At 44.7% G+C, this 13,643-nt stretch overlaps 1 protein-coding gene across 2 annotated transcripts in view; it reads left to right on the top strand.

Moving 5' to 3' along the window:
• Positions 1-13,034, top strand: part of NR2E3 (nuclear receptor subfamily 2 group E member 3) — a 35,689-nt gene extending 22,655 nt beyond the window's left edge. For both annotated transcript variants that reach the window (XM_069624666.1, XM_069624665.1), the window contains exons 5-8: positions 5,688-5,869; positions 7,150-7,390; positions 8,696-8,801; positions 12,101-13,034. In XM_069624666.1, the coding sequence (XP_069480767.1) occupies positions 5,688-5,869; positions 7,150-7,390; positions 8,696-8,801; positions 12,101-12,233 (662 nt within the window). In that variant the 3' untranslated portion in view covers positions 12,234-13,034. The remainder of the gene's footprint in view (positions 1-5,687; positions 5,870-7,149; positions 7,391-8,695; positions 8,802-12,100) is intronic.
• The last annotated feature ends 609 nt before the right edge of the window (positions 13,035-13,643 follow it).

Raw genomic sequence — 13,643 nt, 5'->3', positions numbered from 1 at the left:
GATGAACACACTGCTGAACGCACCACTGTTCCCACTTCGCCCAGGCTGTATCATAGCTCCTGATCGTGGCAGGGGCCCATGAATCATTGATACAGTCTGCAGCTTCCTTCGAAAGGCCTGGCAATTCCCATCGTCTCCTGAAATTCTGCAAGCCAGCAGCTGTAAAACCCCTTTCTGCACTAACGGGTGTACCTGACCTCCTGCATCGCGCAGAAGATCTGCTTCCTTCGGAATCAACCTAGGAAAGTCCGAGGAATGTTCCATCAGAACTGGAAACCACGCTTGCGACTTCCAGCATGGCGCCACCAGCACCATCTCTGCTCGTTCCCGACGGACTTTCGCCAGCACTCTCATCAACATTATGAATGGGGGAACCGCATAGCAAAGAGCTCCTGCCCAACTGTATAGAAACGCATCCGTCCCCACCGATTCGGGATCTAGCCTCCAACTGTAAAACTTGCGAACCTGATTGTTCAACCTGGAGGCGAAAAGGTCTATCTCCATCCGGCCCCACACTTCCTGAAGCCGAGCAAACACCTTCCTGTTCAACATCCAATCGCTGGAATCTACTAGATACCTGGAATTCCAGTCCGCAATCACATTCTGCTTTCCCGGCAGATACTCCGCCGTTATCACTAAACCCCTCTGAAGGCAGTAATGCCAAAAATCCTTTTTTATAGCTTCGCTAGCAATCTGGATCTTGTTCCTCCTAACTTGTTTATATACCTCACTGCCGAGATGTTGTCCATCCTCAGCCATATACAAAAATGTACTCTGTCCTTGGCGAGAGCTTTCACTGCAAATGACCCGGCTAACAGCTCTAAACAGTTTATGTGCAGACGCAGCTCTTGCTCCGACCACCTTCCTCCCGTCTGCAATTGTCCGCACCTGGCTCCCCAGCCTAGCCTGCTCGCATCGGACTATATAATCAACTCCGGCACGTCTCCAAAAATGGCACTGCTGTTCCATGCCTCTCTATTCTCTAACCACCACTGCAACTCTGCTCTTCCTTCTTCCTCTAGCGGCACTAACTGATGATACTTCACTCCACCCTGTAGATGCCTGATCTTCAGCCTCTGAAGCGCCCTGTAATGCAGGGGTGCCGGAAATATCGCCTGAATGGATGCCGCCAAAAGACCCACTATCCGAGCTAGACTCCAAAGCGAAATATGCGACTTCCCCAAAACAGTCCTCAGTTCCTTCTTTATGCCTTTCAACGTTTGTTTCGGCAACTCTAACGTAGCCTTCCTGGTATCTATCACGAACCCCAAGAATTCCAAACGTCGTCTCGGACTCAGCTCCGACTTCTCTCGGTTTATCAGAAATCTGAGGGAACTCAGAAGCGTGGATACCCACTGGACTTGATCCTGGAAGATCATCTTGCTTTGACCCAGTATCAAGATATCATCTAAATATATTATCATCCTTATTCCCCTATTCCGGATCTCCTCTGCCACCGGCCTCATGATCTTCGTAAACGCCCAGGGTGCTGAAGCTAGGCCGAACAGCAGACACGTGAAACGCCAACTCTGGCCTTTCCATAGGAATCTGAGAAAGTCTCTGAACTCCTGAGCTATCGGAATGGTCAGATAGGCGTCTTTCAGATCTAATCTCGCTACCCAATCTCCTTTGCGCAAAATGTCTCTGAGGAGGTGAATGCCCTCCAACTTGAAGTGTCTGTAGATCAGAGAACCATTCAATTCCTTCATATTTATCACTGGCCTTGACTTCCCTTTCCTGTGAACTACGAACATATTGCTGTAAAAACCTGGACCTCCTTCTGAACACCGTTCTATTGCTCCTTTGCTCACTAAAGCCTGCAGCTCCGTGTGCAGAAGGAGCTCTTCACCCTTTGACATGTGAATGCTTACCGGCATACGTTTCTGCTGGGGAGTATCTATGAACTCTAAGGTCAGACCTACCACTGCGTGTAAAACCCAAGCATCTTTTGATAAATCGCGCCACTTGTTTACATGCAAAGCTGTTCTCCCGCCTACCCTGCGGTATCCCTCACTCCGCGCACTTACCGCCAGATACGCCTTGCTGCCGGAAGTTCCCCCGGCCTCTCCTTCCTTGGAAACCTCTCCCTCTATTGGGAAAAAAGACATCCTGTTGTCGGTTCTCCCAGTATTGCGTTCTGGGTCCTTGAGGCTGTCTTGCAGAAGAGCGACCGGCGCCCGACCTCTAAAGTGACCGGTCCCGGCGAAAACACGCCCGGGAAATATTTTAAGGATGCTTGACTGCACCTTCTCGAGAGCTGTGTAGGTCCCGACAAAACGAGACATTTCCTTAACTAAGGCGTCACCAAAAAGCATGCCTTTCGCTGCTCCGCCCGCTTCGTAACTCGCCAGGTCTCCTAATTTATTATCAATCTTTACCAATAGGCTTCGCCGCCTTTCCGCCGAAATTGCATAGCTGGCGTTACCTAAAAAACAGACGGCCCTCTGCGCCCAATTAGCCAAAACCTGTGGATCCACCGGCTCTCCGGTATCTCTGGACCTTTCGGCCAGGTCCATAATTTTCGTGAGGGGCCCTGCCACATCCAAAAGCTTGTCCTGGCAGGACCTCCAGGCTCGATCAACTTCCCTCCTAACATCCTTCGCCTTGGTAATGAAGGTAACTATTTTGGCGTCTAATTCTGGAGTATCCATGATCTTATTAGGAAGCTCCGGTCTAGGGAATTCAGCCCTCATTCTGAAGCGCACCTCTCTCTCGAAAGGCTTTCTAATTCGATACTACATATACTGGCCCAATCTTGGGGACGGAGACCATTCAGTAGATTTAGGATGTCTAATACCGTCAGGATCAAACATATCCTCCATGTCATCCTGCAGATTCTCGGGTCTGCTATCTTCTCTGCCTTCCATACTCATTACCTCCTCGACCTCCTCCTCTGCATTCAAGGAGACATCGCCTTCATCGGCATCCCCTATATTTATCGCCCCTGGGGAAGGGGGTATGAGACTCAGCACAGCCTTCTCCCTTAGAAAAGCCGCCTTCAACTTATCAAAGGGTCCAGCTACCTCCCTGGGGCCTTACTTGACCCCCTACCATTTGACCCGTGGGGGGGTAGAAGAGTGGGGTCTCTACCAGGTCCCACCCCCCCCCTTTAGCGCTGATGATTTTTTCTTTTTAGGTCCCAGCAAGGTTCCTTCACCAGGACTGAGCTCACTCTTCCTTCTTTCTGAGGCTTTAGATGAAGTAAGTGATTCAAGCACACTGCCAAATGCTCCACTAAGGGCTTAACCCCTTGGGACACAGCAACTGCCAGAGAGTCAGCTAGGTCCCTCTTAAAACTAAGAGAGAGATCATGATCACCTTCCCACTCCTCCTCACTGATTTCAGGAGTGGTGCTTTCCTCCATAGCCATAGCCAGTAATGTCCCAATCAGCCTTGTAAAATTAAGCATATATATATATAAATATATATCTTTTTTTTTCTTTCAAATGTCCCTAAAGGTAGCCACAGAGGGCCTGAAGGAAGGGCTCCGCACTAAAAACCCTGTTACAAGAGGTCGTAAGGGCTAGAGAGAATCTCTGGACGCTTCGATCGGCAACTGCACTCTAAACAAACGAAATCCCTTATCGCGCATGTGCGAAAATGAGCTCCGTCACGTGATCGGAGGCAATCGCGGGTCCTTTACTGTAAAGTAAGCCGCTCAATCCACCATACCGCGGCGCGAACTGAAAATACAAATACAGCAAATTAAGCAAGCTAATCCCAGAGGGCATCAGTCGGCTAAAGCGCCTAAAGCGAGCAAGATGACTCGCAGCTCCGATGCCCTCCAATTAAACGCTCTGCTGTACTCTGAGCGCGCGACCACTGAAATGTTATAAACCCTAGATGACCCTGACAGGAAAGCAAATAAACAAAACAACGCTATCAAGCCAAAACAACTACACTACGACCCCTAGCATCAAGCACCCTGCACTTTAAACAGAGCTCCTCATGAAGGGTACTTATCTTTTTGAGAAGCAGCCAAGAAAGAGGAAGGACATGGTTCAGGATGTGATGTAAAGGCTACTTCTGGGACTGGATTGGTTGCAGGTTAAAGGTTGAACTACAGGATCCTGAGGACTTATGGGAGTGTAGTTCAGGATGTTTCTGTAGTTTTGAAGTTTTTCTTTTTAGTCTATGTTGGTTCTGTGTAAAAAAAAAAAAATAGAGAAAGTTTAACTTTTGAATTGGGTTGCTGAGAAGTGGCAATAAAGCAAAATGCTCGCCTCCGGTCTTGTCATAGAATGCCAGATGGACCAAAAGTCTCAAACGCAAGTGAGGATGGGCAGAGTCGGCGATAGGCCATATTTGCAATGACCACTAGCCCCGCTGGCCTCAAGGACTGACTAGCATGTCCGTAAAACCCTCACATTTTCCATCCACGCATTCTTCCTCTGAACACGCAGTCAAAGTAGCCCCTTGCTCAAGTTCCATAACATTCCCAAGAATCTCCACCAACTAACAAAACATGGCTACAACCCCAACATCCGTATCAGCAGTTTCACCAGCCCAGTAATGACCACGTGTCCCCAACAGAATTTCACAATGCTATGAGGGGGACATTTGTAAAAACAGATGCACCAACCATACATGAGCTGTATGGTTAGTAGCAAAAGAAGGTCTACTTCAACTCAACCTAAACGTATAGGAATTTGTAAAATGTATCCCCCCTAAAGGCCTCCTTATGGCTGTGCAAAGGCTCTGGCAGTGCGCTGACTGGCTTTAAAAAGCAAGCATTGAACTGTGTTTAGGAACCCGTGTAAGGCACCGCCAGCCAATGAATACACAGCTCTTACGTCATGCTGCTCCCACCATAACAAGACATCTGCCAGCCAGTCCATGTACAGGATTCAGGATAGCAGGAATGCTGATGCACTAACCATCTTCTATTAGTAGCATGGGGTTAAAAGGTAATATTTTAGGAAATGTCCAAGCCAAAATACCATAAGACACTCTCAAGAAAGAGGATTATCAATCTTTGCTGGGCAGGCGTCGCTGCCCCCTCGAACACGAAAATGTCTTAATTTAGTAATGGACACCTCACAAGCAGAATTTGTAACCATTACTAGATAAATCAATTTATTTTGGTAACATTTGTTTGATGAACTATTGGAGCAAACCCATTTGGAACTTTGTTTTTAGTGCTTGCATAGTAAAGAATGATACAAGAGGTCTTGCCTTGGGCATAGCTGTCAATTTTAAATCACCCTTTTCAACGAGGCCAGGGGGGCCCTTTCCCCACAGTGAAATCCTTATGTAGTATATGACCAGTTCAGAAAAGTAGGTAGCTCCATTCCACCCAAAGGTAGTAACAAAACAGTATACTCCAAGTTTGAGCTCATTCACAGTGGCCCATAGAGCCCTTCATTCTTGCATGGAGGAACACATGGAATATGCCAACATCTTTGTCCACATTGTTGAATGAGGGAAATAGTGACATGTGATGACACCTCATTTACTTTTGTGCACAATCTGTCTTCTGCATTGGTAATGAATCCGATACCATTTATAATAATACACAGATATGCCGATATTATCTTGTCAAATTTGGCAACTGTGGAATAGTTTGTAGAAGATTTGAAGAAGAAGATGGAAAGACCCCCTGGGACGGGAAGGTCTTTCCGTTCAGTGTATGTGCAAACGGGCGATTGAGTATAGCACAGTAACATAGTATTTTTTGTTGTTATCAGCCGATGAAAACATTGATGTCACAAGCAACGAACCCGAGCATTCGTCAACTGAGTACCAGATGTCAACGTACCCATCTTCGAATCCCGAGAGCATTTATGAGACTTCAGCACGCCTCCTGTTCATGGCTGTGAAGTGGGCTAAAAATCTACCTGTCTTCTCAAATCTTCCCTTTAGAGATCAGGTAAGTCATAGCTCATGTAGGAATAACCTTTACTGCAGGTAGATAACAAGGATTCAACTGGTTTTAGTTGTAGACCGTGTGTGTGCTGTAATGGTTTTTGGAGACAATCACTTTTGCAGTCGATGTAGAAGCTCTTTCTAGATTTGAACTTTCGACTCTGGTTGGACCCTTTGAATGGCTGTAGATGGTACTATGGCTGTAGGCCATAATGCAGTTGTTTCTGTCAGGACCTCTAGGATGTGTATCCCTGCCAGCCCTCACAGACCCATTTGATTTATCACAACACAGGGTTATAATAATTAAGCCCACCATGAGGCAAGACAACAAAAGGAGGGAAGGATAAAATACACTACCAAATCCTACCCCAGCTACTGTTTGGGCTTAAGTAAGATTTGAGATAAAGCAAGTGTTGTGTTTGGAGCGGAGTTTGGCTTTGAACTGTGACTGACATCACAATGTGGGATGCGCCACGGTTTCATTAGGAGGCCCATCTTTCATGAAGCTAGGAGATGTGTCTGTGACTTAGTCAAGATTGCCTTGGGGACTAGTGTGATATTGGTGAATAAGATTCCATTCCAAGATGGGGTTAGATTCAAGTTTTAAGGTTTACGTTATAGAGTAGTTGGAGCAGAGATATGAATTTATGTTTGAACATACGTCTGCAGTTGCTGCCTGAGTTTAAGTTTGAGTTTAGCGCTCGATATCATGATTATGTTCATTCAGTTAAATAATGTGTTTGTAATGGCAGGGTTTGTAATTTGGCACCTTGTTGGGCGTTGAAAGAAACGCTGGAAATTAACATAGTGGTACAAATTGAGTGTAGATCGAAGCATAACTTGAAGATTGTTGGGGTTGTGTCGAAGTTTGGGGGTTTATGCTGAATAAGGAACTGAGAGGAGGTAGTAGTTGGGCTTAATAAAAAACTTCAGAATACCTTTCAATTAGTGCTGAAACTTAAGATGTAGTTGAGCAATGCACAGCCATTCTGGCCAGCATAGGATTCAAGATGGGGAGTGGGCGAAGTTGAGCTGCTGGATGCGCTCAAGGTGCTTGCAAAAGCAGTCATTTAACACAGGTCTATATGTTTATAAACAGTATATTAGCTCTAGCAATAGTAAAGTCAAATGAGAATATCCCATCCACTGGGATCCTTTATGTGTACATGCAGTGGGTTGATATCTAGTATGTGAACTATAGGTTCCTTTACAAAGAAGGGATCACATCAATTACTGGTGGAATTCATGCTCAACAACAAAACTGTCCTTTCCTTTGGTTTCAAGGTGATCTTGTTGGAAGAGGCATGGAGTGAGCTGTTCCTTCTTTGTGCCATCCAGTGGTCAATGCCATTGGACAACTGCCCATTACTCTCAGTGCCTGAGCTCTCCACGAGCCTCAATGGGAAACCAGTCTCATCAGGCGTCGACGTTCGGAGCCTGCAAGAAACCCTCAGCCGCTTCAAGTCCATCAATGTGGATCCTACCGAGTTTGCCTGCATGAAAGCTATCGTGCTCTTCAAGCCAGGTAGGCAGGTCGCTGGGGAGCTGTGTGTAAGATCTTCCTTCAATAGTTTGCCAGCAGATGACTGCTCCTTGTGCTTTTTACTTCTTGAAAATGAATTGTCTTTATAAACCAGGTAGATTTGCTGCAATCCTGCCAACACAAACTGCATGTTTGGCAATGCATTCATTAAAAACCGAACACACATAAAGACACTGTGTGCAGTGCGGAGTCTGATATTGAAACCCCATGCATTGCCAGTTGAAACCATACCCGTGCCATTACATTGGGCCAGTGAGTCAAGTGCTTCGTGCAAGTGAACTGTGTTCAGCCACTCCACCTCGGAGTGCCATCAGTGAGAGGTCATTATATAACTATAACAATTTACTGATGTATGTAACTATGAACCTCACCTGACACCTATGATGTCATTTACTAATGCACCAGTAATCAAGAGACCACCTTGGTCGCCTGTTAACCACTTAATCAAGTTTCCTACAAATTTCATGTAACAGCGCCTCGATGCCTCTGGGCTGTAAGTGCGCTATACAAATACAAATAAATAAATAAATTAATAAACATAGGGCTATAATGCCGCCTTTTATCACAGCATTTAAAAGCAGGAATCCAACCTGCAGAGTAATATAAAAAAAAGTGATAATACTTAACAGAACATAGTAAGAATTAGGATGGACACCTCATGGCAGAAAGGGCATCTTCCAAAATGAGATATTTGCCGCCTGTCATCTGAAGGCGTCTCTGCCAATCTTGCAAGAAGACTGCCAGTCTCTCACAAATCTTAGGCAAAGGGAGGCTGCTTCAGTAGCTACTTGAAAGGGCTTTAAGGTTAAAAGCTATTGGCATTTGGTACTTTGTTCATTGCCCTTCAGCATAACGCGGCATGTTCTGCACAGGATGCTCAGTGCAGTGATGGGTAGCGCATGTTACCAGAGGTCACAAACATCAGAGGTCTCTCCCTCACTGATGTTTCTTCAGAATGCCATATAAGATGGAACCATCAATCTTGCGATTAGGAGGTGTCCATGACTAACGCACAGTGAGATAATGTGTACTAAAATAACAGACCATGTGAAGTTCACCCCAAGATGCTTGATCAGCCAAATACACGGAATCAATTCAAAGCAAAAGCTTCACACGGAGAATGAAGTAAAATGATTGGCCATTCTGTGTTTTTGACTATTGGATGTCAGATGATTTATTCAGTAACTTCCTTTACTTCCCAGCTTGCTTGTTTCATGAAAACTCTGTTTAGAGAAACATGTTAAAATATCATCCGTTAAAAAGACATGTGTCCTTACCTTGTTACAGAAACCCGAGGTCTGAAGGACCCAGAGCAAGTCGAAAACCTGCAGGACCAGTCACAGATGATGTTGGGTCAGCACAATCGCACACACTACCCCAGCCAGCTTGTCAGGTAACTCGCCTAGTTACACTACTGTTTAGTCAACATTGACTAGTCTGGCTATAAGTATAAGGTAGCATTGTAAGACTTGTGGTCGCTCAGAAGGAGGAGACAGGCTAGGGTTTGCCATTTCAAGAAGTATTTATTTAAACTGAATAAAAAAATGCCGGACTTACCCTATTCTAAGGGTTTCTCTAGCTAAAAAAACTAAACTAGGGTGCTAGTCATCCGTTGTATAGTCCCAAGTAACAATCTGTCATCTGTCAGAAACTAGGCTATGTAGACCCTATCACTTATACTGAAAACTAAAGATCAGGAGAATGACTTCCTTCTCCTGGGTCTTGCTTTCCAGCAATGTCATTTTCAGTGTAGGATCTTTAAATAGCGCTTAGCTATTCCTTGTACCAGTTCATTCAGTTCTTGTAGGAGACTTTCCCACGTCCCTTTCTTTATCTCTCCTTGCTTTCTTATAGTCCGCTCCCTAGGTACCCTGGTAACTGTATACTCTTTCACTCTGTCCTTCTCAAGCTCAATAGCAATGGATAGACTGTCTGCTCGTTCTTTCACAAGTTGCACAGTTCTCCTTTTAGCACTTGCTATATCTTTATGATTATTAGTTTCCCCACTGGGATCTGTGTCATGTACCCAGTGATTAGTCTCACTCTTTTTCTGATTTGGCCACCCACTGGGACGAGCATGTTGAGCCTTTGAAGGTTTCTTCCTCTTCTTAGTATTTGGCTCTTCACTGGGATGAGGAAGTTGAGTACCTGAGGGTTTCTCACTCTCTTTATAACTTGGCCCTTCACTGGGACGAGGAGGCTGTGTCCCTAAGAATCTCCCATTTTTCTTATGACTTGGCCCTTCACTGAGATGAGGAGGCTGTGTCCCTGAAGGAATCCTACCCTCCTTCTTATCTGGTTCTTCACTGGGATGAGAAGGATGCTTCCCTAAGAGTTTCTCACTCTTCCTAGGACTTGTCATTTACTGTGCCAAGTCAGAGTACTCCAATCGTTATATTCGTTTTTCATAGGTTACTGAATATGGTTATGCCAATCGTTATAAATGCTGCATTTCTCTGGGTCTCCCCTCGTTACCTGCAATGTAATGGTATTGTGTCACAGGATCGGCGTTCTCTTCTTCCCATGTTCCATATCTTGTCATGACAGCTCTGTCACTCACTTCTCCACCTTCGATTTGGCATTCATTTCTTTTCCAGTGCGATATCGGCATAGAAAGGGTTTTCCTTTCTCTCCCCCTTCTGGCCACCGCTTTCCTCTCGTGTTCACTTCTGGGGACTCTCCGCAAACAAACAGACCCCCACAGGTTTAGAGCTGGTGCCTTGCAGTTCGGGCACTTCACTGTTTGGGCTTCCTGTGGCCAGTATTTCTCGAATGTCCTTCTTGGGACCCTTTTCTTCCTGCCAGACTCTTGATGATCTGCTCTTCTGCAGTTCAACTCTGACAGCTTTTCTTCATGGCTGTTCGCTGGTGCGTTAAGCAGTTTTCTCAATGGGCTTTCGGGCTCCTTGGCGCCACTTCTTTGAAACTCTAGGGTCTCTCTCTGACACTATCTCACCCCTCTTTCTTTTATGATGCTGTTCAGGGGCTTCCCCAGTTTCTGATGATAGTCCCTTTTCGGTGTTTGGGACTTATTCTGCATTACGCCACAAGTTTTACTCGTCTCAGTACTGAAGAGATATGTGTATTCTATTGACACATCACAATAGCAAATGAAAAAGGTTTCTCCAAGGTTTCTGCCAACCGGTTGGTTCTGAATACATCTCTCCGGAACAGAAGTCCTTATGCCCATTGGGAAGTCTCTCCCTGAGAGATCCTGCTTACCGCCACTACTAGGGGGAATATTGCGTAGTGGGCTCACAGCCTAGCCTCACAAGGACAGCCCCCCCCCCCCCCGATTCATCAAAAACTGCTCAGGCTTTTTTCATCCATGTAGCTAAGTCGCTATTATTGAAGCTTTAAGGAGGGGTTTGCTGATCCACAGAAGCTTAAAATATAGCACACGTTTTAGAATATCCAAAAGGAGCATGCATGCATAAACTGTACAATTAAGCTATTTTAGCCGAAAATCTTTAAATGCTTGTGGCCACAAAATTCCAAACTGATTTTGCAATTCGATAATTCGTCAGTGAGTTAGGCAACACCCTAATCTCTTGTTTTGTTCACTGGTCTTCAATACTGTCACTTAATTGGTTTTATCACACAATTTCTACTTTCCCTTAAATTACAGTTCAAGGGAAACAGAAAATTGGTTAGCCAGATTTTAATTTGCATAAACTGATATTTTATCAATTTCATTTCTATATCTGTAGATGGGCTTGTTAACCTGACCCGAGTATGCAAGATCACCCATGTGGGAAGTGGCAATAATAACAATTCTGCTACCATACCCGTCTTTCCCACCAGAGGTTACTTGACTTTAGGAGTAGCAGAAATATCTCGATGGCCAGATTGCATGCTATTTTAAATGCTTGTTTCTAAAAAGTAAAAAAAATACATCCAAGCCCACTTATTGTGTATTTATCACACACACTGGATGGACCCTGGTCATCCTCTTGGACAATCCTGATGGCCCTCACACTATAAAAGGGTTTCGTTCTGGGAACCCTACTTTTTCTGGTCCCAAGTCATCAAATTTCACTCCATTGGATTTGTAGGATATCCCAAGTAAGGACATTGCCTAGATTCCCAATGTTCGTCTACAATATCTGATTTCCAGCATATATGTCTTGGGTTGCAAACCTTCCACTAAAAGAATGTATGCACCCCCGAAGGACAACCGATGTTGCAGGCTATGCTGTGATCCAAGGGTGCTGGAAACGGCACAACATGTGATGACTGCTTGTAAACACGCAAGAAAGTATTATGTCAGATTACATATGAAACATTTTGAGGGACTGTATGAAATGCTAAATGAATCTTTCTGGTGGAATTGTGTCTCGGGGTGGAGCACATCATTATCAATTGTAATTGTTTGGCAGACCTTTGAAAAAGAAATTGGCATGAAAGAGTAGTGATATTTTGTGTTTGTGTTTTGTTTTACGTTGGATGTAAATTGTAGGTAATCATTATTATGATTCTTATTATTTTACACCATATACTAAAGGATTTAATGCTGTTTGATGTAAATTGAATTAATTCTTTTGTGATTTTTAGCTTGTATTACGTGATATGTGAAAAGTTATTTTTTTCGGAACTATATCGCATTACAGAAATAAAAAAATAAAAGAACTTACTACAAAGCAAAATTAAGTTGGACAATAACTTGATATTACTGTATTTGTTCTTTTGAAGGTTTGGAAAGTTGCTTCTCCTCCTGCCCTCCCTGAGGTTCATCTCGTCCGACCACATTGAGCTCCTCTTCTTCCACAGAACCATCGGCAACACCCCCATGGAGAAGCTGCTGTGTGACATGTTCAAAAACTAACCTTTCCGCTCTGCTCTCTGGCTTCCAGTCAAGTGCAGTCCCTTACAGTGCTCTCTGCTGCTCAACTGCCAGCCCAGTGGGAAGTGAGGTGGTCATCGCATGCAACAGCATTGGTTCATGTGGCTTTCACATCCAGGTCCTTCCACCTAGCACCATTCCACAGGAACAGCGTGTCCGATTGACTTAGTCCAGCACGCCATGCTTTCGTGCACCATGAACTATGACATTTTTGACGATAACCTGTGTGGGGCCACACTTTTCCCAAGAGTGAGGTTGATTATTGTGTCCTCTATTAGTCTATATCCATGAACAGTCAGAAGCGAGTGGGTGGAAACCACGTAGTGGATCAAAGCCGAAAAGATAGCTTGGTGTCTTTTCTTTGAGGGTTCAGAAAGGATCTAGTACATGGTTGCTTCTTGGAGATACACCAGCTTCAGAAAATAGCTGTGCCAGGAACAGGCTGCTGCACCACCTCTGACCACATCATCACCATCGCCAACTCCATATGCGAAACAGCCTCTTGACACAATGATATACATGGAATGACCATAATGCTCTGGCCTGCCACGGACAATATGACAGGGTCCAAAGAGCCAGTTCACTACCTCCCCAATTAGTCACAGACATGTGCAGGTTACTTCACCAATGCAACGGAGAGGCTGGATTCCAGTCGCCTGTAGTTACAGCACTCCAAGTTGAAAAATGCACCCTGCATTTCTCTGCAGGTAGCTTCCATCAGAGGGTTTTTCTTATATTTATTTTCAGTTTGTACAAATAAAACAGTGGGATCTTTGAATGCAATTTATTAACACAGCATGCTTTGGCCACTGTCTTTCACGTGTAAGAGCTTTGACCTCTAATCAATATGAACTACTGTAAGGAAACATTCTTTGCAGACCCCAGGCATCTTCTGGAGCCGAGCTGAGATCATACTGACGAAGCATGGTACTTGCCACCCTCAAGGTACACTACGCTTTTACTTTCAATAATGAATTTTAGCACAAAGAACATCTGCTGCTGACAAAGCCCCAACCTTTATTACATTTAGTACTAAACGTCAAATATACGGGCAAATGTTGAGGGTGCTCTTCCTTCCAAGGCACTCATCATCAGTGATGCGAAGCCTTGATGGTAATTTAACCCATACAACTTTGGAGATTCAGACTAACCTCCTATGTGACTTGTTTTGAACCACATAATGGGAGGGTGGGGGAGGGGGTGCATGCCTGTAATGGTGTAATAAAGGACTGTATACACGGTCTAACCTTTCCAGTGTACGTAAGTGTTCCAAGGCTGGGGTATGGATTCCATGTGCAGTTTACCTGTAAAGGAGTTTATGTTTGGAAAATCTTAGAAGTAAAGACTCACCCCCACCAACAGAGGAAGAAAGCGAAGCAAATGAGAAGTAGA

The sequence above is a fragment of the Ambystoma mexicanum genome, chromosome 11 (genome assembly GCF_040938575.1).
Source record: "Ambystoma mexicanum isolate Mex_15411 chromosome 11, UKY_AmexF1_1, whole genome shotgun sequence".
NCBI classification, from domain to species: Eukaryota; Metazoa; Chordata; class Amphibia; order Caudata; family Ambystomatidae; genus Ambystoma; species Ambystoma mexicanum.
Note: the sequence above shows the minus strand (reverse complement) of the source record. Positions and strands in the feature narration are given on the sequence as shown.